At 45.9% G+C, this 27,899-nt stretch overlaps 1 protein-coding gene across 1 annotated transcript in view; it reads left to right on the top strand.

Moving 5' to 3' along the window:
* LOC120055618 (dynamin-3-like) overlaps positions 1–17,773 on the top strand; it is a 35,683-nt gene extending 17,910 nt beyond the window's left edge. The window contains exons 14-19 of the mRNA XM_039003504.1: positions 1,400–1,513; positions 9,276–9,385; positions 9,866–9,980; positions 12,663–12,839; positions 17,059–17,269; positions 17,565–17,773. Of these exons, the coding sequence (XP_038859432.1) occupies positions 1,400–1,513; positions 9,276–9,385; positions 9,866–9,980; positions 12,663–12,839; positions 17,059–17,269; positions 17,565–17,773 (936 nt within the window). The remainder of the gene's footprint in view (positions 1–1,399; positions 1,514–9,275; positions 9,386–9,865; positions 9,981–12,662; positions 12,840–17,058; positions 17,270–17,564) is intronic.
* Positions 17,774–27,899: the final 10,126 nt, after the last annotated feature.

Genomic DNA, 27,899 nt, shown 5'->3' with positions numbered 1-27,899 from the left:
ACGTAATGTGGTGCCCCAGGTGTTTTAACAGCCCACTTCCTTCCTGTTTCAGGCTTCCTCTCCTCCCGCCTCAGGCCTGATTGTAAGAGCAACAGTTTACATTACGACACTCCCTCATCCCTTTGACCACAGGGGGTTACCTGTCACAATCAGCCTCCCAATACAAATGGTGTTGGAAAAATCTTTGATTCGTGCCACAACTGAACAAAATTAAGACTTTATAAATTAACTGTTTGGGTAACCCCCTTAGTGGTTCTATGCCATCTGAGACACCTAACTTAATATTCACTCAATCCTGGGGCTTGTTGTGCCTGCTGGTTAACACACCTAACACAATGGACACTGATGTAGCACTAATGCTATAATGCTAATATTGTGTGTTTTGGGGATGTAATGAAGCACTAATAACCCAACAGCCACTTCTTAACACTGTGACACAGACCTGTGTTTGTGACTGTCACCCTAGTGCCTTGTTGTGCCAGGAGACTGTTACCGAACGGAACTCAGTCACATGTTGTGGTCTGGTTGAGTCACAAAGATACACACTGACACAATTGATTAACTTTGAGTTCTCACACAACACACTTTCTCATTGCATTTTATTATTCATACATCACATTTGTGCACAAATTGATTTGGTTATGTATAGTAGCCTAGCAAGCCAGGTTTGGTTATGTATAGTAGCCTAGCAAGCCAGGTTTGGTTACGTATAGTAGCCTAGCAAGCCAGGTTTGGTTACGTATAGTAGCCTAGCAAGCCAGGTTTGGTTATGTATAGTAGCCTAGCAAGCCAGGTTTGGTTATGTATAGTAGCCTAGCAAGCCAGGTTTGGTTATGTATAGTAGCCTAGCAAGCCAGGTTTGGTTATGTATAGTAGCCTAGCAAGCCAGGTTTGGTTACGTATAGTAGCCTAGCAAGCCAGGTTTGGTTACGTATAGTAGCCTAGCAAGCCAGGTTTGGTTACGTATAGTAGCCTAGCAAGCCAGGTTTGGTTACGTATAGTAGCCTAGCAAGCCAGGTTTGGTTATGTATAGTAGCCAAGCAAGCCAGGTTTGGTTACGTATAGTAGCCTAGCAAGCCAGGTTTGGTTATGTATAGTAGCCTAGCAAGCCAGGTTTGGTTATGTATAGTAGCCTAGCAAGCCAGGTTTGGTTATGTATAGTAGCCTAGCAAGCCAGGTTTGGTTATGTATAGTAGCCTAGCAAGCCAGGTTTGACAGAATGTGATTTAAGTAATCAGTGGAGGATGGGTACAGTAGGTGTAGCTTCTGTGTTGACCTGACTGTTCAGTGCCTTTAAACCTGTCAGAATTTTCTTCCTGCCAATCACAACACCCACCACCACTATGGCCCCATCTCTTAACCCCTGTTCTCTGACCTCTGCCCCCTGCCCTCTCTACAGGTCATCCGTAAGGGCTGGCTAACCATCAACAACATCAGCATCATTAAAGGTGGGGCCAAGGAGTACTGGTTTGTCCTGACCGCTGAGAGCCTGTCCTGGTTTAAGGATGATGAGGTGAGTTAGTCAACCCTCTTCAGGTTGGGTTAGTACAGTAGTCAATCACAGTAAGTTTGATGCAGTTTATGGCTAGATTTCTGGTGTTGGTGGATTGGAACACCATTTCTGGTTAATGTCTGGCAGAAGGAAATTATACATAATTTTGAATTTCTGTCCAATTCCAATGTCATAAGAGTCTCTTTTGTTTGATATATCTGTAGAAGACATATTATAAATCATACCTTCTGACTACTCACTGAATCACAACTCAACGGTGGTTCCCCATTGGCTCTTCAGTGGTGTTTCCCTTCCCCTTGAGATACAGGGTGCTCCTTGATTGACTGAATGTTGCGTTCATCATAGCTTGGTGGGCTGGTGTCTGTCTGCCTGTCTGTGCCTGCTGTACAGGTTCCAGGAAGTTCTGCACAGCAAGTGTAGACAGGCAGACACACAGCAACTCCCGGAGTCAGCCAATCCATGCACTGGTCAGCAGATGACATCCATAGGTCATAGAAAGAGAGAGCGGAAGAGGATATAAAATACTTTTGAGTCCTGTCCAGTGAATATGGCTGTGTATCGACCACATTCTGAACATAGAGAGGATTAAACTATGTGGACTGCTTGTGACCCTATCAACTGTCTCGCCCACTTTGTCTGTCTTTGAGTTTCCCCATCTTTTATTTCTGTCTCTCTTTCTCTCTCTCCACCTCTCCTCTCTCCACCTCTCCTCTCTCACTCCGTTGGGAGTTAAGGCATTTGGTTTTCTTTTGCACAATTGGAACAATCCCAAATCAAACCACTGGTCACACATACTCACACACATCATACAAACACACACATTTACACAAAAACGGTAATGTGTTGGCTTTATAAGGCATTATTTGATTATTAATAGGTATAGACATTAACTGGGTGGATCGTAGACATTCTCATGTTGCATTGACTCTCAAGCAGTTCTGACATTCAACCAAGCATTTCTTTACTTTTCTTGTGCGTTTTACTGTATATTTATTCTACACACACACACACACACACACACACACACACACACACACACACACACACACACACACACACACACACACACACACACACACACACACACACACACACACACACACACACACACACACACACTCTCTCTAGCTCTGCCCCCCGCCTCTTTCTTGGTGCAGTTGGCAGTTTCTCTGGAACAGCACACATTCTTGGCAAGTTTTTAATCCAAACATCAGCCTCCAATGATTCAGTGGGGAGAAATCCCCTATTAAATGACAATATCCCTCCCTCCCTCCCTCCCTCTGTTTCTGAACCCAATACCCCTTCAATATCCAAACCATCAATCAGCAATGCCAACCCACAGCCTCTAAAATACCACCCTAACAGTACAGTAAAACACCCCTTCATTATGCAAACCATCAATCAGCAATGCCAACCCACAGCCTCTGAAATACCACCCTAACAGTACAGTAAAAGCATTCCCAACACCATTGCTAATCCAAGCAAGCATACTACACCCACCACTAATTCCAATCTCTATACAGTATACAACCCCAATACGGTACTTTACCCCAACAAAACCACTGATTCCTATACATCCTCTCAACACCGCCATCTACTAACCCCACCAAACTACCAAACCACCAGGCCTCTCCCCTAGCTGGTTTATTATATCATCAGTGAAGTAATATTTTTTGCTGATTGCCGCTTGCACACACTGGGCAATATGAAGATCATCTTTCACACAATGGTTTGATCACAGAATGAAATGATTTAGTATTATATTTTATCACTATGAGTTTGACTGTATATTTAGGCAACATAGTTACTGTAACCGCCCAACCCCAATGAAGTACTAGAAGTATGTGTTTGTATTTGAAGCAGGAGTTGATGGATGGGTTTGACCACTGTTCTGTGTCTGATTCTATGGAGCCGCTGCTGCTCCTCCCTTTACTGCACCAGAGCCAATCAGGGCTGAATTCTTTGTGCAAGGGAAGCCAATTCATTTCTATTACTGTTGTTCTGTACATTTAGCAGAAAGACTGTTTCATAGACATTACCACACATTGGTCTAGACATGACTATGACTATAAAACAACAACTTTGTTATAGCATAGGCATTTTCTTCAGGAAACTGATGTTATACATGTGTTGCATAAATAAAACAAGTCTTTAAAAAAGTGCAGTTACAACAGTCGCAAAGTACAAATAGGATGCCCTAGTGAGAACCGATAGCTAACACAGTAAAGGAGGAAGCAAAGACGATCACTCTGCTCTGGAAGATGCTCCATGGTGGAGTGTGGCTAATCAAACCCACTCCTTGAAAGCCAATGTTTCCCCAAAGAGAAGAGAAGTGCTTCCCTGCCCAGTCTAACCAATGTGCAGACTACTGTACACCAGTATGACAATGAACAGGTAGTCTGAACACTGGGAGGACGGAGCCGGACAGACAGACTCAGAGTGTCAGGCCATTCCATAGGCAGTAGGGCTGCACGGTTTGCCTTCCTCCCTCATCCTCCTCCATTTTGGCATCAAGAAGTAGGGATCCCCCACCCGAACCCCCAAAATCACTGTTTTCTTTTCACCCGCTTGCGTCTCCTCTTCTCCCCCTCTCTCTCGTTAGGTTGTTTGTTTATTGTGTTTCTGTGTGTCGCTCCCCTCGCGGTCCGTTTGGGTCATGCCGGCCAGGCAGAGTATCCAGGCTTGACGTGGCACATTCACTCAGATGACCGACCGGGACAGACTGGCTGAGCACTATGGGAGGGGATATTACAAAAAAGAGAGAGGGAAAGAGAAAGGGAGGGAAAGAGAGTGAGAGAGATGGAGGAAGAGGGAGGGACCCATGTGGCCATATATGGGTTGGAGGGTCACTCCCTTGGGGAATACAACCTAGAGAGGTCTGCAAAGTGTATTTTTCATTTCTCATTTTCTACTCCCCTTGTTTTGTCTAGTAATACCCTACCATGGCTCTGCAGGGGTGAGATCTGGGCACCTCTGTTGTACCACTTTTCTAAATCCTTCATTTTGTTTCTTCTTCAGGTCTCCCTCGCTTTCTTAACTTCACTCTGGAAGTTCTTCCCCTCCCTCCCTCCTTACCTCCTCTCCTTCTCTCCTTCCCTCTCTCTCTCCTTACCTCCTTCTCTCCTTATCTCCTTCCCTCCCTCCCTCCCTCCCTCCGTCTCTTCTCTCCTCTCCTTCTCTCCTTGCCTCCTTCTCTCCCTCCCTCCCTCCTTCTCTCCCTCCCTCCTTCTCTCCTTCTCTCCTTCTCTCCCTCTCTCCTTCCTTCCTTCTCTCCCTTCTTCTCTCTGTCTCGCTGTACTGTTAAGCGGTAGCAGATGTTAAGTCAACACCAGGCTGTCATTTAATCTCTCCCCCTCTCTCTCTCCTTTTCTCACTCTCTCTACCTCTCCCTCTCTCTCTATCCCTCTCTCTCAACCTCCCTACCCGACAAATCAGGCAGGAAGTGGGCCCCTCTGGAATGGAAAGAAAAAATATTGAAGAAATAAGAGGGGGAGGGTTAATAGAGAGAGAGAAAGAGAGAGAATGTGAGAGTGAAGAATTGAGATGGTGAGGATGGAGAGATGGATGGATTGAGTGATGGAGAATTTTACATTACTTTTTACTCTCCATCTTGACTCGTTGCACCCACCTTTAAAACTTTGTCATGCTCAGTGTTATCCAGACAAGCAGCCCTCTGTTTCTTCTGATGTTCATGTACACACCGCAGAGTCCCCTGAGTTCCCTGTGTTTCTCCACATCTGTGTTTCCATAGCCAGAAGGTTTCCTCCAGCCCAGCTCCACCTCCCGTAGCCAGAAGGTTTCCTCCAGCCCAGCTCCACCTCCCGTAGCCAAAAGGTTTCCTCCAGTCCAGCTCCACCTCCCGTAGCCAGAAGGTTTCCTCCAGCCCAGCTCCCCCTCCTGTAGCCAGAAGGTTTCCTCCAGCCCAGCTCCCCCTCCCGTAGCCAGAAGGTTTCCTCCAGCCCAGCTCCCCCTCCCGTAGCCAGAAGGTTTCCTCCAGCCCAGCTCCCCCTCCCGTAGCCAGAAGGTTTCCTCCAGCCCCATCTCCCTCTCCCGTAGCCAGAAGGTTTCCTCCAGCCCCATCTCCCTCTCCCGTAGCCAGAATGTTTCATCCAGCCCCATCTCCCTTTCCCATAGCCAGAAGGTTTCCTCCAGCCCAGCTCCCCCTCCCGTAGCCAGAAGGTTTCATCCAGCCCCATCTCCCTCTCCCGTAGCCAGAAGGTTTCCTCCAGCCCCATCTCCCTCTCCCGTAGCCAGAATGTTTCATCCAGCCCCATCTCCCTTTCCCATAGCCAGAAGGTTTCCTCCAGCCCAGCTCCCCCTCCCGTAGCCAGAAGGTTTCATCCAGCCCCATCTCCCTCTCCCGTAGCCAGAAGGTTTCATCCAGCCCCAGCTCCCCCTCCCATAGCCAGAAGGTTTCCTCCAGCCCCAGCTCCCTCTCCCGTAGCCAGAAGGTTTCATCCAGCCCCATCTCCCTCTCCCGTAGCCAGAAGGTTTCATCCAGCCCCAGCTCCCCCTCCCATAGCCAGAAGGTTTCCTCCAGCCCCAGGTCCCCCTCCCGTAGCCAGAAGGTTTCCTCCAGCCCCAGCTCCCCCTCCCGTAGCCAGAAGGTTTCATCCAGCCCAGCTCCCCCTCCCGTAGCCAGAAGGTTTCCTCCAGCCCAGCTCCCCCTCCCGTAGCCAGAAGGTTTCATCCAGCCCCATCTCCCCCTCCCGTAGCCAGAAGGTTTCATCCAGCCCCAGCTCCCCCTCCCGTAGCCAGAAGGTTTCATCCAGCCCAGCTCCACCTCCCGTAGCCAGAAGGTTTCCCCCAGCCCCATCTCCCTCTCCCGTAGCCAGAAGGTTTCTTCCAGCCCCATCTCCCCCTCCCGTAGCCAGAAGGTTTCATCCAGCCCCATCTCCCCCTCCCGTAGCCAGAAGGTTTCATCCAGCCCCATCTCCCTCTCCCGTAGCCAGATTGTTTCATCCAGCCCCAGCTCCCCCTCCTGTAGCCAGAAGGTTTCATCCAGCCCCAGCTCCCCCTCCTGCAGCCAGAAGGTTTCCTCCAGCCCCATCTCCCTCTCCCGTAGCCAGAAGGTTTCCTCCAGCCCCATCTCCCCCTCCTGTAGCCAGAAGGTTTCCTCCAGCCCAGCTACCCTCCCGTAGCCAGAAGGTTTCCTCCAGCCCAGCTCCCCCTCCCGTAGCCAGAAGGTTTCATCCAGCCCCATCTCCCCCTCCCGTAGCCAGAAGGTTTCATCCAGCCCCAGCTCCCCCTCCCGTAGCCAGAAGGTTTCATCCAGCCCCATCTCCCCCTCCCGTAGCCAGAAGGTTTCATCCAGCCCCATCTCCCCCTCCCGTAGCCAGAAGGTTTCATCCAGCACAATCTCCCGCTCCCGTAGCCAGAAGGTTTCATCCAGCCCCAGCTCCCCCTCCTGTAGCCAGAAGGTTTCATCCAGCCCCATCTCCCCCTCCTGTAGCCAGAAGGTTTCATCCAGCCCTATCTCCCACTCCCGTAGCCAGAAGGTTTCCTCCAGCCCCATCTCCCCCTCCTGTAGCCAGAAGGTTTCCTCCAGCCCAGCTCCCCCTCCCGTAGCCAGAAGGTTTCCTCCAGCCCAGCTCCCCCTCCCGTAGCCAGAAGGTTTCATCCAGCCCCATCTCCCCCTCCCGTAGCCAGAAGGTTTCATCCAGCCCCAGCTCCCCCTCCCGTAGCCAGAAGGTTTCATCCAGCCCCATCTCCCCCTCCCGTAGCAAGAAGGTTTCATCCAGCCCCATCTCCCCCTCCCGTAGCCAGAAGGTTTCATCCAGCCCCAGCTCCCCCTCCCATAGCCAGAAGGTTTCATCCAGCCCCAGCTCCCTCTCCCGTAGCCAGAAGGTTTCCTCCAGCCCCATCTCCCTCTCCCGTAGCCAGAAGGTTTCATCCAGCCCCATCTCCCCCTCCCGTAGCCAGAAGGTTTCCTCCAGCCCCATCTCCCTCTCCCGTAGCCAGAAGGTTTCATCCAGCCCCAGCTCCCCCTCCCATAGCCAGAAGGTTTCATCCAGCCCCATCTCCCTTTCCCATAGCCAGAAGGTTTCCTCCAGCCCATATCCCCCTCCCGTAGCCAGAAGGTTTCATCCAGCCCCATCTCCCTCTCCCGTAGCCAGAAGGTTTCCTCCAGCCCCATCTCCCCCTCCTGTAGCCAGAAGGTGTCCTCCAGCCCAGCTCCCCCTCCCGTAGCCAGAAGGTTTCTTCCAGCCCCATCTCCCTCTCCCGTAGCCAGAAGGTTTCATCCAGCCCCATCTCCCCCTCCCGTAGCCAGAAGGTTTCATCCAGCACAATCTCCCTCTCCCGTAGCCAGAAGGTTTCATCCAGCCCCAGCTCCCCCTCCCGTAGCCAGAAGGTTTCATCCAGCCCCATCTCCCTCTCCCGTAGCCAGAAGGTTTCATCCAGCCCCAGCTCCCCCTCCCGTAGCCAGAAGGTTTCATCCAGCCCCATCTCCCTCTCCCATAGCCAGAAGGTTTCATCCAGCCCCATCTCCCTCTCCCGTAGCCAGAAGGTTTCCCCCAGCCCCATCTCCCTCTCCCGTAGCCAGAAGGTTTCATCCAGCCCCATCTCCCGCTCCCGTAGCCAGAAGGTTTCGTCCAGCCCCAGTTCACTCTCCCGTAGCCAGAAGGTTTCCTCCAGCCCCATCTCCCCCTCCTGTAGCCAGAAGGTTTCCTCCAGCCCAGCTCCCCCTCCCGTAGCCAGAAGGTTTCTTCCAGCCCCATCTCCCTCTCCCGTAGCCAGAAGGTTTCATCCAGCCCCAGCTCCCCCTCCCGTAGCCAGAAGGTTTCATCCAGCCCCAGCTCCCCCTCCCGTAGCCAGAAGGTTTCATCCAGCCCCATCTCCCTCTCCCGTAGCCAGAAGGTTTCCTCCAGCCCCATCTCCCCCTCCTGTAGCCAGAAGGTTTCCCCCAGCCCCATCTCCCTCTCCCGTAGCCAGAAGGTTTCCTCCAGCCCCATCTCCCCCTCCTGTAGCCAGAAGGTTTCCCCCAGCCCCATCTCCCTCTCCCGTAGCCAGAAGGTTTCTTCCAGCCCCATCTCCCCCTCCTGTAGCCAGAAGGTTTCATCCAGCACAATCTCCCGCTCCCGTAGCCAGAAGGTTTCTTCCAGCCCCATCTCCCCCTCCTGTAGCCAGAAGGTTTCCCCCAGCCCCATCTCCCTCTCCCGTAGCCAGAAGGTTTCTTCCAGCCCCATCTCCCCCTCCTGTAGCCAGAAGGTTTCATCCAGCACAATCTCCCGCTCCCGTAGCCAGAAGGTTTCGTCCAGCCCCAGTTCCCTCTCCCGTAGCCAAAAGGTTTCCTCCAGCCCCCCCTCCCCTCCCCCACCCCATAGCCAGAAGGTTTCCTCCAGTCCCAGGTCCCCCTCCCTTACAGATGTACAGTGGAGAACGACTGTGTCTTGACCAACACACTAATGACTTCCACATGTAGGCTTTCTCTTTCTCTCTCCCTTACCCTCCCTCTCCTGCCCCGCTCTACCTCTCACTCTCATTATTCCTCCCTTTTTCCACCTCCCCTCTTTCTCCCCCTCTGTGCTCCCCCACCCTCTCTCCTCTCCCCTGCGCTCCCCCTAACTTGTCCCTCTCCTTACCCTTGTCTCCACATTCCCCTTCTCTCTCTTTCTCCCTGGATCGTCGCCCAATTAAGCCAATCTCTTGATTAAAAATCGAACCGAAAAATAAGTATGCATTTCCCTGCCATGGTTCTTTGCATTTGCTTGTTTCTATTGTCAAACCTGATGGCCTCTTCCTTTCTGTTTGTGTTTCTCAGGAGAAGGAGAAGAAATACATGCTCCCTCTTGACAACCTGAAGGTGCGAGACGTGGAGAAAGGCTTTATGTCCAGCAAGCACGCCTTCGCCATCTTCAACACCGAGCAGAGGTCTGGAACCACACATCCTCATAAAGTTAACTTTTAATATTGTAGCGGTACACTCTTCAAAAAAAGGGTTCTTCGGCTGTGCCCTTAGGGGAACCTTTTTGGTTCCATGTAGAACTCTGTCTGTTATCCAGGTAGAACCCTCTGTGAAACCCATAAGGGTTCTACCTGGAACCAAAAATGGTTATTCAAAGAGTTCACCTATGGGGACAGCCGAAGAACTCTTTTAGGTTCTACTGTTGATAGCACCTTTTTTTCTAAGTGTACTTTTACTTTAAATATTCCTACTTTGGTACCACTACTTCTAATAATAAAAATACAAACTGTACAGGAAGACAGAAACCAACGTGGCTGGTGGGATTCTTCTCTTCCTAGGCTTTATTGAACTAGATGGGCCTGCCACCCCCTGCCTTGACCCCTAAGGGGACCTGGAAGCAGTGTAACTAACTTCCTCATCCCCTCCCCTGTGTTGTGGTCCGACAGGAACGTGTACAAGGACAACCGTTTCCTGGAGCTGGCCTGTGACACTCAGGATGAGGTGGACAGTTGGAGGGCTTCTCTCCTACGCGCTGGAGTCTACCCCGAAAGATCTTCTAATGTGAGTGACTGCTGCACGGGCCACCAGCGTTGGGGACAATTCCATTTCCATTCAGTCTATTCACAAAGCCAGCCGAATTGGCTGAATCTAAATGGAATTGACCTCGACCCTGGTGCCCACCACTGTGACCCCTTCCTGTGGCATCACCCCATATTTGTCACTGACTCACTGTAACTCCTGTCCACCACATCTGCCCTGTTTATCATTTTACGTATTACCCATGACTACCCCTCACTCCCTTCCCATGTTCCACTTCTGTCATATCTATTCTTATTATTTATGAATTTTTCTTAAACCTGTGTGCTTGCATGTTTATGTACATTGCTAAATATGCATTTTGAATGTATAATCCAGTATACAGTACCAGTCAAAAGTTTGGACACACCTACTCATTCTAGGGTTTTTCTTTATATTTACTATTTTCCACATTGTAGAAGAATAGTGAAGAATGGAATCATGTAATAACCAAAAAAGTATTAAACAAATGAAAACATATTTTATATTTGAGATTCTTCAAAGTAGCCACCCTTTGCCTTGATGACAGCTTTGCACACTCTTGGCATTCTTTCAACCAGCTTCACCTGGAATGCTTTTCCAACAGTCTTGAAAGAGTTCCCACATATGCTGAGTACTTGTTGGCTCCAACTCATCCCAAACCATCTCAATGGTCGGGGGATTGTGGAGGCCAGGTCATCTGATGCAGCACTCCATCACTCTCCTTCTTGGTCAAATAAAATAGCCCTTACACAGCCTGGAGGTGTGTTGGGTCATTGTTCTGTTGAAAACCATATGATAGTCCCACTAAGCGCATACCAGATGGGATGGTGTATCGCTGCAGAATGCTGTGGTAGCCATGCTGGTTAAGTGTGCCTTGAATTCTAAATAAATCACTGACAGTGTCACCAGCAAAGCACCCCCACACCATCACACCTCCTCCATGCTCCACTGTGGGAACCACACATGCAGAGATCATCCATTCACCTATGCTGCGTCTCACAAAGACACAGCGGTTGGAACCAAACATCTCAAATTTGGACTCATCAGACCAAAGGACATATTTCCACCGGTCTAATGTCCATTGTTTGTGTTTCTTGGTCCAAGCAAGTCTCTTCTTCATATTGGTGTCCTTTAGTAGTGGTTTCTTTGCAGCAATTCAACCATGAAGGCCTGATTCACACAGTCTCCTCTGAAAAGTTGATGTTGAGATGTGTCTGTTACTTGAACTCTGTGAAGCATTTATATGGGCTGCAATTTCTGAGGCTGCTAACTCTTATTGTCACGCCCTGACCGTAGAGATCCTTTTTATGTCTCTATTTTGGTTGGTCAGGGCGTGAGTTTGGGTGGGCATTCTATGTCTGGTGTTCTATGTTGTCCTTGTTTTGTATTTCTGTGTGTTTGGCCTGGTATGGTTCTCAATCAGAGGCAGCTGTCTATCGTTGTCTCTGATTGAGAATCATACTTAGGTAGCCTGTTCCCACCTGTGTTTGTGGGTGGTTGTTTTCTGTTTAGTGTATGTCACCTTGCAGAACTGTTCGTTTATCGTTTTTGTTGTTTTGTTCTAGTATTCGTATTCATTAAAAGGTATTATGAATATTTACCACACTGCACCTTCGTCTTCTCCTTCTCCTCTATACGACGATCGTTACACTTATCGTCTACAGCAGAGGTAACTCAGGGTCTTCCTTTCCTGTGGCGGTCCTCATGAGAGCCAGTTTCATCATAGCGCTTGATGGTTTTTGCGACTGCACTTGAAGAAACTTTCACATTTCTAGAAATGTTCCGCGTTGACTGACCTTCATGTCTTAAAGTAATGATGGACTGTCGTTTCTCTTTGCTTATTTGAGCTGTTCTTGCCATAATATGGACTTGGTCTTTTACCAAATAGGGCTATCTTCTGTATACCACCCCTACCTTGTAGCAATACAACTGATTGTCTCAAACGCATTAAGAAGGAAATCATTTCCACAAATTAACTTTTAACAAGGCACACCTGTTAATTGAAATGCATTCCAGCTGACTACCTCATGAAGCTGGTTGAGAGAATGCCAAGAGTGTGCAAAGCTGTCATCAAGGCAAAGGGTGGCTACTTTGAAGAATCTCAAATCTCAAATATATTTTGATTTGTTTAACACTTTTTTAGTTACTACATGATTCCATGTGTTTTTTCATAGTTTTGATGTCTTCAATATTATTCTACAATGTAGAAAATAGTACAAATAAAGAAATACACTTAAATGAGTAGGTGTGTCCAAACTTTTGACTGGTACTGTATATTTTTACAATTTAAAAAAGTCATATCTCTCCTATCACTTCACAAGTGACTCATCATATCACTTTAATCTCTCCGTCCTCTCTGTCTTTCTCCCTGAAGATTGATGTAAGTGTGAAGATGATGTAACTAGTCACAATAGCTGTAGGCTACATTTTGTCGATATGCTATTCGTACTTGTAACTCATTTTTGCTAAAATATTTTAGCCCTTTTTAAAAGCCTATGCTATGGTTGTTTCTGATGTGCAGAGCTTTGTGATTTCCGTTTGTAATGAAAAGCGCACTACAAATAAAGTTATTATTATTATTATTTGTCATTGATATACACAATTTTTCTGCATCTAAAGATGCAAGCCACTAGCTCTGTATTGTTAAATACAGGTGTGTTAAAACTAAAAGCCCTTTTCCTCCAGGTGGAGAGTGAGGGGGGCGGCTCCTCGTCCTCATCCCAGGACAATTTTTCCATGGACCCTCAGCTGGAGCGGAAAGTGGAAACCATCCGCAACCTGGTCGACTCCTACATGGCCATCGTCAACAAGTGCATCCGCGACCTCATGCCCAAGACCATTATGCACCTCATGATCAGCAACGTAAGAGACCTCTGCTTCACGCTGGCGTAGTGCTATCAGAACTGGGTTCAAATGGTAGTTGAAATCTTTAAAATACCTTCAGCGTCAGCTTGAGCCTGACTGGTGTACAACTTTTTAGATTATTCTAATGGTTTCTTTGTGCCAGGCAAGCTAAATCAAATCAAATCAATAAAAATTCAAATCAGATTTTATTTGTCACATAAACAACAGTTGTAGACCAACAGTGAAATGCTTACTTAACGAGTCCTTTTCCAACAATGGAAAGTTATATATATACAGGAAGTACCAGGTAATAACAGGGCTATATACAGGAAGTACCAGGTAATAACATGGCTATATACAGGAAGTACGAGGTAATACGATGGCTATATACAGAGAGTACCAGGTAATAACATGGCTCTACAGGGAGTACCAGTTAATAACATGGCTATATACAGAGAGTACCAGGTAATAACATGGCTATATACTGAGAGTACCAGTTAATAACAAGGCTATATACAGAGAGTACCAGGTAATAACATGGCTATATACTGAGAGTACCAGGTAATAACATGGCTATATACTGAAAGTACCAGGTAATAACATGGCTATATACTGAGAGTACCAGGTAATAACATGGCTATATACTGAGAGTACCAGTTAATAACAAGGCTATATACAGAGAGTACCAGGTAATAACATGGCTATATACTGAGAGTACCAGTTAATAACAAGGCTATATACAGAGAGTACCAGGTAATAACATGGCTATATACTGAAAGTACCAGGTAATAACATGGCTATATACTGAGAGTACCAGGTAATAACATGGCTCTATACAGGGAGTACCAGGTAATAACATGGCTATATACTGGGAGTACCAGGTAATAACATGGCTATATACTGAGAGTACCAGGTAATAACATGGCTATATACTGAGAGTACCAGGTAATAACATGGCTCTATACAGGGAGTACCAGGTAATAACATGGCTCTATACAGGGAGTACCAGGTAATAACATGGCTATATACTGAGAGTACCAGGTAATAACATGGCTATATACTGAGAGTACCAAGTAATAACATGGCTATATACAGGGAGTACCAGGTAATAACATGGCTATATACAGGAAGTACGAGGTAATACGATGGCTATATACAGAGAGTACCAGGTAATAACATGGCTCTATACAGGGAGTACCAGTTAATAACATGGCTCTATACAGAGAGTACCAGGTAATAACATGGCTAAATACAGGGAGTACCAGTTAATAACAAGACTATATACAGAGAGTACCAGGTAATAACATGGCTATTTACAGAGAGTACCAGGTAATATCATGGCTATTTACAGAGAGTACCAGGTAATAGCATGGCTCTATACAGGGAGTACCAGGTAATAACATGGCTATATACTGAGAGTACCAGGTAATTACATGGCTATATACTAAGAGTACAAGGTAATAACATGGCTATATACTGAGAGTACCAGGTAATAACATGGCTATATACAGGGAGTACCAGGTAATAACATGGCTATATACTGAGAGTACCACGTAATAACATGGCTATATACTGAGCGTACCAGGTAATAACATGGCTATATACAGGGAGTACCAGGTAATAACATGGCTATATACTGAGAGTACCACGTAATAACATGGCTATATACTGAGAGTACCAGGTAATAGCATGGCTCTATACAGGGAGTACCAGGTAATAACATGGCCATAGACTGAGAGTACCACGTAATAACATGGCTTTATACTGAGAGTACTAGGTAATAACATGGCTATATACTGAGAGTACCAGGTAATAATATGGCTATATACTGAGAGTACCAAGTAATAACATGGCTATATACAGGGAGTACCAGGTAATAACATGGCTATATACTGAGAGTACCAGGTAATAACATGGCTATATACTGAGAGTACCAGGTAATAACATGGCTCTATACAGGGAGTACCAGGTAATAACATGGCTATATACTGAGCGTACCAGGTAATAACATGGCTATATACAGGGAGTACCAGGTAATAACATGGCTATATACTGAGAGTACCACGTAATAACATGGCTATATACTGAGAGTACCAGGTAATAGCATGGCTCTATACAGGGAGTACCAGGTAATAACATGGCTATAGACTGAGAGTACCACGTAATAACATGGCTTTATACTGAGAGTACTAGGTAATAACATGGCTATATACTAAGAGTACCAGGTAATAACACGGCTATATACTGAGAGTACCAAGTAATAACATGGCTATATACAGGGAGTACCAGGTAATAACATGGCTATATACTGAGAGTACCAGGTAATAACATGGCTATATACTGAGAGTACCAGGTAATAACATGGCTCTATACAGGGAGTACCAGGTAATAACATGGCTATATACTGAGAGTACCAGGTAATAACAGGGCTCTATACAGGGAGTACCAGGTAATAACATGGCTCTATACAGGGAGTACCAGGTAATAACATAGCTATATACTGAGAGTACCAGGTAATAACATGGCTCTATACTGAGAGTACCAGGTAATAACATGGCTATATACAGGGAGTACCAGGTAATAACATGGCTATATACTGAGAGTACCAGGTAATAACATGGCTATATACTGAGAGTACCAGGTAATAACATGGCTATATACTGAGAGTACCAGGTAATAACATGGCTCTATACAGGGAGTACCAGGTAATAACATGGCTATATACTGAGAGTACCAGGTAATAACATGGCTATATACTGAGAGTACCAGGTAATAACATGGCTATATACTGAGAGTACCAGGTAATAACATGGCTCTATACTGGGAGTACCAGGTAATAACATGGCTCTATACAGGGAGTACCAGGTAATAACATGGCTCTATACAGGGAGTACCAGGTAATAACATGGCTCTATACAGGGAGTACCAGGTAATAACATGGCTCTATACAGGGAGTACCAGGTAATAACATAGCTATATACTGAGAGTACCAGGTAATAACATGGCTCTATACAGGGAGTACCAGGTAATAACATGGCTCTATACAGGGAGTACCAGGTAATAACATGGCTCTATACTGAGAGTACCAGGTAATAACATGGCTCTATACAGGGAGTACCAGGTAATAACATGGCTCTATACAGGGAGTACCAGGTAATAACATGGCTCTATACTGAGAGTACCAGGTAATAACATGGCTCTATACAGGGAGTACCAGGTAATAACATGGCTCTATACAGGGAGTACCAGGTAATAACATGGCTCTATACAGGGAGTACCAGGTAATAACATGGCTCTATACTGAGAGTACCAGGTAATAACATGGCTCTATACAGGGAGTACCAGGTAATAACATGGCTCTATACAGGGAGTACCAGGTAATAACATAGCTATATACTGAGAGTACCAGGTAATAACATGGCTCTATACAGGGAGTACCAGGTAATAACATGGCTCTATACAGGGAGTACCAGGTAATAACATGGCTCTATACTGAGAGTACCAGGTAATAACATGGCTCTATACAGGGAGTACCAGGTAATAACATGGCTCTATACAGGGAGTACCAGGTAATAACATGGCTCTATACAGGGAGTACCAGGTAATAACATGGCTCTATACAGGGAGTACCAGGTAATAACATGGCTCTATACAGGGAGTACCAGGTAATAACATGGCTCTATACAGGGAGTACCAATACCGAGTTGATGTGCAGCGGTACGAGGTAATACATTTTTTTTTACTTTAACCTTTTTTTAACTAGGCAAGTCAGTTAAAAACAAATTCTTATTTACAATGATGGCCTACCCCGGCCAAACCCGGACGCCGCTGGGCCAATTGTGCGCCGCCCTATGGGACTCCCAATCACAGCCGGATGTGATGCAGCCTGATGGCTATATAGACATGGCTATATACAGGGAGTAGCTGTACTGAGTCAATGTGTAGGGGTACAAGGTAATTGAGGTAGCTATGTACATATAGATAGGGGTAAAGTGAGTCAATGCAGATAGTCCAGGTAGCCATTTGATTAGCTATTTAGCAGTCTTGTTTAGCAGTCTAATGGCTTGGAAGTAGAAACTGTTCAGGGTCCTATTGGTTCCAGACTTTCTGCATTGGTAAATCAAACAGGCCGGGTTACCGTAAAGCACTAGCTGACAATTATTGTTGTAATAAGGACTTTATAAACATATTTGAATGAGTGATTGATTTATCCATCAATTCTCTCTCCCACCACCAGGTGAAGGACTTCATCAACGCGGAGCTGCTGGCCCAGCTGTACTCGGCCGGGGACCAGGGTGCCCTGATGGATGAGTCCCAGGAGCAGGTCCAGAGGAGGGACGAGGTCCTCAGGACCCACCAGTCCCTGAAGGAGGCCCTGGCCATCATAGGAGACATCTCCACCACCACCATCTCCACCCCCATGCCGCCGCCCGTGAACGACTGGCGCAGTGGAGGGGGAAACAGGTAGGCATCCTGGTAGTCCATTGATAAGGACTCCCCTAGACCCTAGACATTGATCTAAGTGTAGTGTAGTGGAGTCAACTCTTGTTCTAATAATGGTAAAGATGTTGGCTTGGCCAGCAGGAGACCCGGGTTTCCACTGATTCCCAAGAAGACTATGTTATTATTATTATAAAATGTTTTACTTGGATAGTGTTGCAAAATAAAAAAAGGAAATCACAAATAGTTACATTTATTTAATCTGTTATGTCAAGAATATGTCATACACTAGAGGTCACTGAGGGCCATATCTCCACCCCCACAGGTCTCCTCCAACCAGCCCCACTGGTTCCAGGAGGATGTCATCAGGCCAGCGCCCTAGTCCCGGAGGGGGGCGAGGGGCTCCACCCCCTCCTAACCGCCCAGGACCCCTGGGGCCCTTCAACAACAGTGCTGATAGCCCCCAGGTCCCCAGCCGCCCCAACCGAGCCCCTCCCAGCATCCCCAGGTGAGGCCAGGCCAGGGCCTATGTGCTCCTTTGTGGCTCAGTTGGTCAGAGCATGATCGTGTGTGCTAAGAGCAAGGGATTAATTCACACAGGGATCACAAACTAAATATGTATGCACTCATTGTAAATTGCTTTGGCCTTTGGATTAAAGGGTCTGATATGTATACATAGAGAACACAGGAGGTAGGTGGCACCTTAATTGGGGAGGACGGGTTGGTGGTAATGGCTGGAGCGTAATAAGTGGAATGGTATCAAATACACCAAACACATGGTTTCCATGTGTTTGATGCCATTCCATTTGCTCCGTTCCAGACATTATTATGAGCTATCCTGCCTTTGTTAGCCTCAACTGATAGATACACTGAACACTATTTGGTACCCATTACTAGTGGTAACCATCAGTTTTTCCTGACCATATAACCCGACTCAGTTCCCTACATCATGTATAGAAGTTCCACTGTTTTATTTAAAGGGGAATATTTTAAGGGTTATTATACTGAACAAAAATGTAAACGCAACATGTAAAGTGTTGGCCACATGTTTCATGAGCTGAAATAAAAGATCCCAGAAATGTTCCAAATGTACAAAAAGCTTCTTTCTGTTACATCCCTGTTAGTGAGCATTTCTCCTTTACCAAGATAATCCATCCACCTGACAGGTGTGGCATATCAAGAAGTTGATTAAACAGCATGATCATTACACAGGTGCACCTTGTGCTGGGGACAATAAGAGGCCACTCTAAAATGTACAGTTTTGTCACACAACACAATGCCACAGATGTCTCAAGTTGAGGGAGTGTGCAATTAGCATGCTGACTGCAGGAATGTCCACCAGAGCTGAGAATTGAATGTTCATTTCTCTATCATAAGTCGCCTCCAACGTCGTTTTAGAGATTTTAGCAGTACCTCCAACCGACCTCACAACCGCAGACCACGTGTAACCACGCCAGCCCAGGACCTCCACATCCAGCTTCTTCACCTGCGGGATCGTCTGAGACCAGTCACCCAGACAGCTGATGAAACTGAGGAGTATTCCTGTCTGTAATAAAGCCCTTTTGTGGGGAAAAACTCATTCTGATTGGCTGGGCCAGGTTCCCAAGTGGATGGGCGTATGCCCTCCTAGACCCATCCATGGCTGCACTCCCAGTCATGTGAAATCCATAGATTCGGACCTAATGAATTTATTTAAATTGACTAATTTACTTATATGAGCTGTAACCGTAAAGTAGGGGCCTGAGGGCACACACTTAATGTGTTGTGAAGTCTGTTGTGAATGTATTGTAAGGTTTTTAAAATTGTATAACTGCCTTAATGTTGCTGGACCCCAGGAAGAGTAGCTGCCAAGCAGCAGCTAATGGGGATCCTTAATAAATACAAATACCATATACAAAAAATAGTTTAAATTGTTGCATGTTGCGTTTATATTTTTGTTCAGTATCGTTCAACTAAAACACACAAACACATTCCAGTAGTTTGTGGTTACTGAAGCAAGGAAGTCCAGAAGCTGAAGTGTTTCTCAACACCACTTCCAAATTCAGGATGCCACTTTTTCTGTTTCTTTCTCTGAAGTCACAATTTCTCTTTTAACACCTGTCCTTTATGCTATTGCTAATTGCCTGTTTTTAACCCTTTTTCAACTAACTTAACTCTCTGCTTCTCTCCTACTCTCTTCCCTCTCGCTCTCTCTCTCTCTGTCACACTTCGTCCTCTAAACACTACTGCCCTCCCACCCTCCCTTCCTCCCTCGCCCCCAGTCGGCGACCTCCTCCTTCTCCAACAAGAAATGTCCCCCCATCTTAAGCAGTCAAAGGAGCGTGTGATCTCTTAAGGGCCTAGTGCTCATCCCCTAGCGCTCATCCGTCCCCATACCAACCCCATACCCCCTATCCTCCACAAGCCCCTCTTCTATCTATCCTTGGTCTTTACATAGTGCAGACATTGAACCTTTTGCCCTCTGACCCTGACCCCTGACCTCACGCCAGGTGACGATCGATGTCCATGTATCTATGTACAGTATGGTGCTTGTCTTGTGGTGTATCTTTCTGTATGTGTGCTTGTGCTCACCTGTGGTCCAGGTCTGTTTAGCAGATCCAGTTCCGACTGAGTTTCAGCCCCTAGAAAACCTCCATCTCCCTTACCTAGAACCCAACCTGCTGTCCCTAGAACCCCCCTCCTCACCCTCCACCCACCTCCACCTAGACCCCACTTGCTGCTTCTCTACATATCTATGCTCAGCAGTGGCACTGCCCTACCCATTCCAAAATGCAGCATGGCACATAGGCTGCTTTTATTGCATGTGTGTGTGTGTTTGTGTGTGTGTGTGTGTGTGTGTGTGTGTGTGTGTGTGTGTGTGTGTGTGTGTGTGTGTGTGTGTGTGTGTGTGTGTGTGTGTGTGTGTGTGGGAGGGGGGGGGGGAGGGAGGGGGACTAATTGGCCTATCTAGGCCAAGTTAGTTTTAGTATCATATATTACATATTGTACAACACCCTCTTTCTGTGGGTTATTGGCTAGGTGTTCTTCTCTTAGAGAGGAAAGAATATGTCTTAGTGGAGTGCTTGTGTGTCGTGTGTGTGTGTGTGTGTGTGTGTGTGTGTGTGTGTGTGTGTGTGTGTGTGTGTGTGTGCGCGTGCGTGCGTGTGCGTGTGTGTGTGAATGTAAGTGTGTGCGTATATTTGTGCATATATATGTGTGTGAGTGTGTGCCAACACGTGTGCATGTATTGTCTGTCTGCACGTTGGTTTGATGTTTGAGTTGTAAGCTGTTAATAAATCAAGACCCTTGGGACTAATGTGATGTTGGATTATTGTGTGATTCGTTCCTGTGTTGTAGTAGCAGTCAATACACATAGAACAAGGCTGAGGACATTGTTCAAAACAAAATAGCCTCAATAAATGGTATGCCTGTATCTACTGTATCACTGGTCAAGTGGAGATCTTCCTCACACCTTTAAGCTCAAACTCACAGAGGCTGGCTTGGCGAGATGGAAGGAAGTATTCCCAACACACAGAGAGACAGAGAAATACACTGATATTACTGGCCACAATTATGGGAAGATACATATCTCAGTGTGACTGAGAACAGTGACATTCTCCATTTAGCCTTTGCCTCAGGTTGGATTCAAACCTCCCCTGTGTTCATGACTGATCACATGCCACTTCAGAACTGTGTAAAACGTATCCTCTTCTCACTGTCCTCCTCCTCTCCCTGTCCTCTCCTTTTCTCTCCCTCTTCCTCCCCAGTGCTGAGTCCAGTCAGCCACTGTGCCCAGAGCTTAAGGTGGATTTGTGTAAAGTGCTCTCTGTCAGTTTGTTATTGTATATGTATGTGGTCCTCTTTTGAGACTGTGTTCTGCAGTACATACATACAAACCAAGGTATTAATAATACAGAGGTGACTGTTGACTATAATGACCTTGTTACAATCTAGCGCTTGTTCTCTCAATGTCTCTAGTGTTCTCTCGCTCTACTTCTCTAAATAGATCAATTAGACCGCCATAGTGGCATGAGTTACAAGTCTGTATTGCCAAAGTTAATTATAGAATGGAAATCATACAATATCAAGCAGAACATCAACAATGTGGTTCCTATAGTTATGAAAATATATTGTATGTAGGAGGATTTAGATTAATTGGGAATTGAATTGCAACAGTGGTTCTTTTCTTTCTGTGTGTCTGTATCTCTCTTCAATAAACTATTCCCCTCCCACTTTCCCTTTGTCCAAAATGTTTCTCTTCAAAATATATTTATCTGATTAACCCATGCAGGCTAAACTATTAGCCCTCCATAACTGGAAACAGTAGCTGAACATGCAAGTTGTTGAAAGGACATTCACAGACTGCACTGCACATAATACTAAGAAAGAAGGTTTGTTTAAATGAATCAGATATGAAACTCAACTAAAATCAACTGATTTTATTGTGGTGGATTTATTAGGCCATCATCACCATGATCTATAATGATAGTTATACAGACAGGAACAGTACACTTATTTTCCCAGAAGATGGCAATGGTTAGCCAGAAGTAACTGCAGGCCTACACTTATTATCAGGCAGACAAACACGTCCTCATCAGCATTGAGTTGCATTGCATCACTTTTGTTTTTCTTTTGACATGAAGTACTGTTCTACACAGAGTAGACTATGTTTTTTAAAAGTTGTATTATGTACAGAATAATTTTGTTATTGTCATAGCTGGGCTATTTTCTAAAAGACAATGAGAAAATAAAGCAACTCAGAATACATATTTTTCTGTTGAAAACTCCAACTTGTCCATGTGGGGTCAAACAACATTAGGAGGTCTAGCTCGGAACTGCTGAAAATTGATTTTAAAGAACTGATTCTAAGTCTGAAAGATTCCAAAAAGCGGCCAATTATTTCAGGCCCGGTACCATCAATGGGCCGCGGCTGTGAAAGATTCAGCAGGCTACTGACATTACACACCTGGCTAAAAGACTACTGTAGCTCTGCTGGCATAACTTTTATAAATAACTTTGACAATTTTTGGAAACAGAAGATGCTCTACAGGAATGATGGAGTCCATCAAATCATCTTGGCTCCTGGACCCTGTCCGCGCATTTCAAGGCTGCATTGAGACAATGACTTATCCATGACCCAAGTCCTGCTCAGATAATCCCCACCATTGTGTCGCTGAGCTGTCGTAGTGCTGTTGCAAATGTACATTGGCCCAGGGGCATTAGCAGTCATAATGTAAGTAACCTAATTTATGTCCCTCTAACTCCCCTGAATGCCTCTGTCAATCCTACAGCTATTGTATGCAGTAATCATGCACTTATGAACAATCAAGAATCCCAGAAAAGTGCTAAAAATAGCCCACATTAACATATGTAGCCTAAGAAACAAGGTTCAATAAATCAAAAGCTTGCTAGTAATAGATAACCTTCATATACTGACTCTCTCTGAAACTCACTTAGATAATAGATTGATGATACAGTGGTAGCAATACATGGTTTAAACATCTTCAGAAGAGACAGGAATGCCAAATGGTGGAGGTATTGCCGTTTATGGTCAGAGTAATATTCTTGTAAAGCTTAGAGCGGATCTATTTTTATTTTTATTTTTTATTTCACCTTTATTTAACCAGGTAGGCCAGTTGAGAACAAGTTCTCCTTTACAACTGTGACCTGGCCAAGATAAAGCAAAGCAGTGTGACAAAAAACAATGACACAGAGTTACACATAAACAAACGTAGAGTCAATAACACAATAGAAAAATCTGTATACAGTGTGTGCAAATGAAGTAAGGAGGCAATAAATAGGCCAATAGTGGCGAAGTAATTACAATTTAGCAATTTACACTGGAGTGATAGATGTGCAGATGAGGATGTGCAAGTAGAAATACTGGTGTACAAAAGAGCAGAAAAACAAAAACAAATATGGGGATGAGGTAGGAGGTTGGGTGGATGGGCTATTTACAGATGGGCTGTGTACAGCTGCAGCGATTGGTAAGCTGCTCTGACAGCTGATGCTTAAAGTTAGTGAGGAAGATATGTCTCCAACTTCAGTGATTTTTGCAATTCGTTTCATTCATTGGCAGCAGAGAACTGGAAGGAAAGGCGGCCAAAGGTAGGTGTTGGCTTTGGGGATGACCAGTGAGATATACCTGCTGGAGTGCATGCTACGGGTGGGTATTGCTATGGTGACCAGTGAGCTAAGATAAGGCGGAGCTATACATAGCTATACCTACCTAATGTCAAATGCTGTTGAAGTAATATGGCTACAGGTTCACCTGCCTCACCTAAAGCCCATTCTTGTGGGAAGCCGCTACAGACCACCAAGTGTTAACAGTCAGTATCTGGATAATATGTGTAAAATGCTTGATAATGTACAGTATGTGATATCAACAGAGAGGTATATTTTCTTGGTGACCTAGCTATTGACTGGCTTTCATCAAGCTGCCCACTCAAGAAAAAGCTTCAAAGTGTAACAAATCAAATCAAATCAAATTGTATTAGTCAAATGCGCCGAATAGAACAGGTGTAGACCTTACAGTGAAATGCTTACTTACGAGCCCCTAATCAACAATGCAGTTCAAAAAACTATGGATAAGAATAAGAAATAAAAGTAACAAGTAATTAAAGAGCAGCAGTAAAATAACAATAGCGAGACTATATACAGGGGGGTACCGGTACAGAGTCAATGTGCGTGGGCACCGGTTAGTTGAGGTAATATGTACATGAAGGTAGAGTTATTAAAGTGACTATGCATAGATGATAACAACAGAGAGTAGCAGCGGTGTAAAAGAGGGGGGGGGGGGGCAATGCAAATAGTCTGGGTAGCCATTTGATGAGGTATTCAGGAGTCTTATGGCTTGGGGGTAGAAACTGTTTAGAAGCCTCTTGGACCTAGACTTGGCGCTCCAGTACCGCTTGCCATGCGGTAGCAGAGAGAACAGTTTATGACTAGGACGGCTGGAGTCTTTGACCATTTTTAGGGCCTTCCTCTGACACCGCCTTATATAGAGGTTCTGGATGGCAGGAAACTTGGCCCCAGTGATGTACTGGGCCGTTCGCACTACCCTCTGTAGTGCCTTGCGGTCGGAGGCCGAGCAGCTGCCATACCAGGCAGTGATGCAACCAGTCAGGATGCTCTCGATGGTGCAGTTGTAGAACCTTTTGAGGATCTGAGGACCCATGACAAATCTTTTCAGTCTCCTGAGGGGGAATAGGTTTTGTCGTGCCCTCTTCACAACTGTCTTGGTGTGCTTGGACCATGTTAGTTTGTTGGTGATGTGGACACCAAGGAACTTGAAGCTCTCAACCTGCTCCACTGCAGCCCCATCGATGAGAATGGGGGCGTGCTCGGTCCTCTTTTTTCTTGTGTCCACAATCATTTAATTTGTCTTGATCACATTGAGGGAGAGGTTGTTGTCCTGGCACCACACGACCAGGTCTCTGACCTCCTCCCTATAGGTTGTCTCGTTGTTTTCAGTGATCAGGCCTACCACTGTTGTGTCATCGGCAAACTTAATGATGGTGTTGGAGTCGTGCCTGGCCGTGCAGTCATGAGTGAACAGGGAGTACAGGAGGGGACTGAGCACGCACCCCTGAGGGGCCCTGTGATGAGGGTCAGCGTGGCGGATGTGTTGTTACCTACCCTTATCACCTAGGGGCGGCCCGTCAGGAAGTCCAGGATCCAGTTGCAGAGGGAGGGTGTTTATTCCCAGGGTCCTTAGCTTATTGATGAGCTTTGAGGGCACTATGGTGTTGAACGCTAAGCTGTAGTCAATGAATAGCATTCTCACATTTTGTCCAGGTGGGAAAGGGCATTGTGGAGTGCAATAGAGATTGCATCATATGTGGATCTGTTGGGGCGGTATGCAAATTGGAGTGGGTCTAGGGTTTCTGGGATAATGGTGTTGGTGTGAGCCATGACCAGCCTTTCAAAGCATTTCATGGCTACAGACGTGAGTGCTACGGGTTGGTAGTAATTTAGGCAGGTTACTTTAGTGCTCTTGGGCACAGGGACTATGGTGGTCTGCTAAAACATGTTGGTATAACAGACTCGGACAGGGAGAGGTTGAAAATGTCAGTGAAGACACTTGCCAGTTGGTCAGCGCATGCTCTCAGTACACGTCCTGGTAATCCGTCTGTGGAGAGCGTGATCATACAGTCTTCCGGAACAGCTGGTGCTCTCATGTATGTTTCAGTGTTATTTGCCTCGAAGCGAGCATAGAAGTAGTTTAGCTCATCTGGTAGGCTCGTGTCACTGTGCAGCTCTCGGCTGTCCTTCCCTTTGTAGTCTGTAATGGTTTGCAAGCCCTGCCACATCCGACAAGCGTCAGAGCCAGTGTAATATGATTCGATATTAGTCCTGTATTGACGCTTTGCCTGTTTGATGGTTCGTCGGGGGGCATAGCGGGATTTCTTATAAGCTTCCAGGTTAGAGTCCCTCTCCTTGAAAGCGGCAGCTCTAGCCTTTAGCTCAGTGCGGATGTTGCCTGTAATCCATGGCTTCTGGTTGGGGTATGTACGAACGGTCACTGTGGGGACGACGTCATCAATACACTTATTGATGAATCCAGTGACTGAAGTGGTGTAGTCCTCAATGCTATCGGAGGAATCCCGTAACATATTCCACTCTGTGCCAGCAAAACAGTCCTGTAGCTTAGCATCTACTTCATCTGACCACTTTATTATTGATCTAGTCACTGGTCCTTCCTGCTTTAATTTGTGCTTGTAAGCAGGAATCAGGAGGATATAATTATGTTCAGATTTGCCAAAGGGAGGGCGAGGGAGAGCTTTGTATGCGTCTCTGTGTGTGGCGTAAAGGTGGTCAAGAGTTTTTTCCCCCTTTGGTTGCACATTTAACATGCTAATAGACATTTGGTAAGACGGATTTAAGTTTCCCTGCATTAAAGTCCCCGGCTACTCTGGGTGAGCGTTTTCCTGTTTGCCTATTGCGGAATACAGCTCATTCAGTGTGGTCTTAGTGCCAGAATCAGTCTGTGGTGGTATGTAGACAGCTTCGAAAAATACAGATGAAAACTCTCTAGGTAGATAGTGTGGTGTACAGCTTATCATGAGATACTCTACCTCAGGCGAGCAAAACCTCGAGACTTTCTTGGATATCGTGCACCAGCTGTTATTTACAAAATTACATAGTCCGCCGCCCCTTGTCTTACCAGACACCGCTGTTCTGTCCTGCCGATACGGCGTATAACCAGCTAACTGTATGTTGATAATGTTATCGTTCAGCCATGAAGCAAAAGATATTACAGTTTTGAATGTCCCGTTGGTAGTTCAATCTTCCGCGTAGGTCATCGATTTTATTTTCAAAAGATTGCACGTTTGCTATTAGAATGGAAGGAAGTGGGGGTTTATTTGATCGCCTACGAATTCTCAGAAGGCAGCCCGTCCTCTGGCCCCTTTTTCTCTGCCTTCTCTTCAAATGACGGGGATCTGGGCCTGTTCCCACGGAAGCAGTATATCATTCAAGTCGGGCTCGTCGGACTCGTTAAAGGAAAAAAAGGATTCTGCCAGTCCGTTTTGAATAATCGCAGTCCTGATGTCCAGAAGTCATTTTCGGTCATAAAAGATGGTAGCAGCAACATTATGTACAAAATAAGTTACAAACAAAGCAAAGAAACGAACAAAAAACACAATTGGTTAGGAATACGTAAAACGTCAGCCTTGTTCTCCGGCACCATCTTGTCCACTCATTACCTCCCCTTTATCCGGCCCTTCCTTAGGTTCCTTCCCCAGGCAGTATTGTTTCTGTTATTCATGTCTAGACGCTACTCCTACGTTGGATCGTTCCATGTTATTTGTCACATTAAACTTACCACCTGCACCTGCTTCTCAACTCCAGCGTCTATGTTACACCCACTAAGCGCAAACCAGATGGGAAGGCATATCGCTGCAGAATGCTGTGGTAGCCATGCTGGTTAAGTATGCCTTGAATTCTAAATAAATCAATGACACGTTCACCAGCAAAGCCCCCCTACACCATCACACCTCCTCTTCCATGCTTCATGGTGGGAACCACACATGCAGAGATCATCCGTTCACCTACTTTGCATCTCACAAAGATACGGCGGTTGGAACCAAAAATCTCAAAATTGGACTCATCAGACCAAAGGACAGATTTCCACCGGTCTAATGTCTAATGTTCATTGCTCGTGTTTCTTGGACCAAGCAAGTCTCTTCTTCTTATTGGTCTCCTTTAGTAGTGTTTTTTTATATACAGCAATTCGACCATTAGGCCTGATTCACGCAGTCTCCTTTGAACAGTTGATGCTGAGATGTATCTGTTACATAAACTCTGTGAAGCATTTTTTTGGGCTGCAATCTAAGGTGCAGTTAACTCTAATGCACTTATTCTCTGCAACAGAGGTAACTCAGGGTCTTCCTTTCCTGTGGTGGTCCTCATGAGAGCCAGTTTCATCATAGCGCTTGATGGTTTTTGCGACTGCACTTGAAGAAACTTTAAAAGTTTTTGACATTTTCCAGATTGACTGACCTTCATGTCTTAAAGTAATGATTTCTCTTTGCTTATTTTGAGCTGTTCTTGCCATAATATGGACTTGGTATTTTACCAAATAGGGCTATCTTCTGCATACCACCCCTACCTTGTCACAACACAACTGGCACACCTGTTAATTAAAATGCATTCCAG

Source organism: Salvelinus namaycush, chromosome 11 (assembly GCF_016432855.1).
Source record: "Salvelinus namaycush isolate Seneca chromosome 11, SaNama_1.0, whole genome shotgun sequence".
NCBI classification, from domain to species: Eukaryota; Metazoa; Chordata; class Actinopteri; order Salmoniformes; family Salmonidae; genus Salvelinus; species Salvelinus namaycush.
The sequence above is the reverse complement of the archived record's forward strand: the minus strand, read 5'-3'. Positions and strand labels throughout refer to the sequence as shown.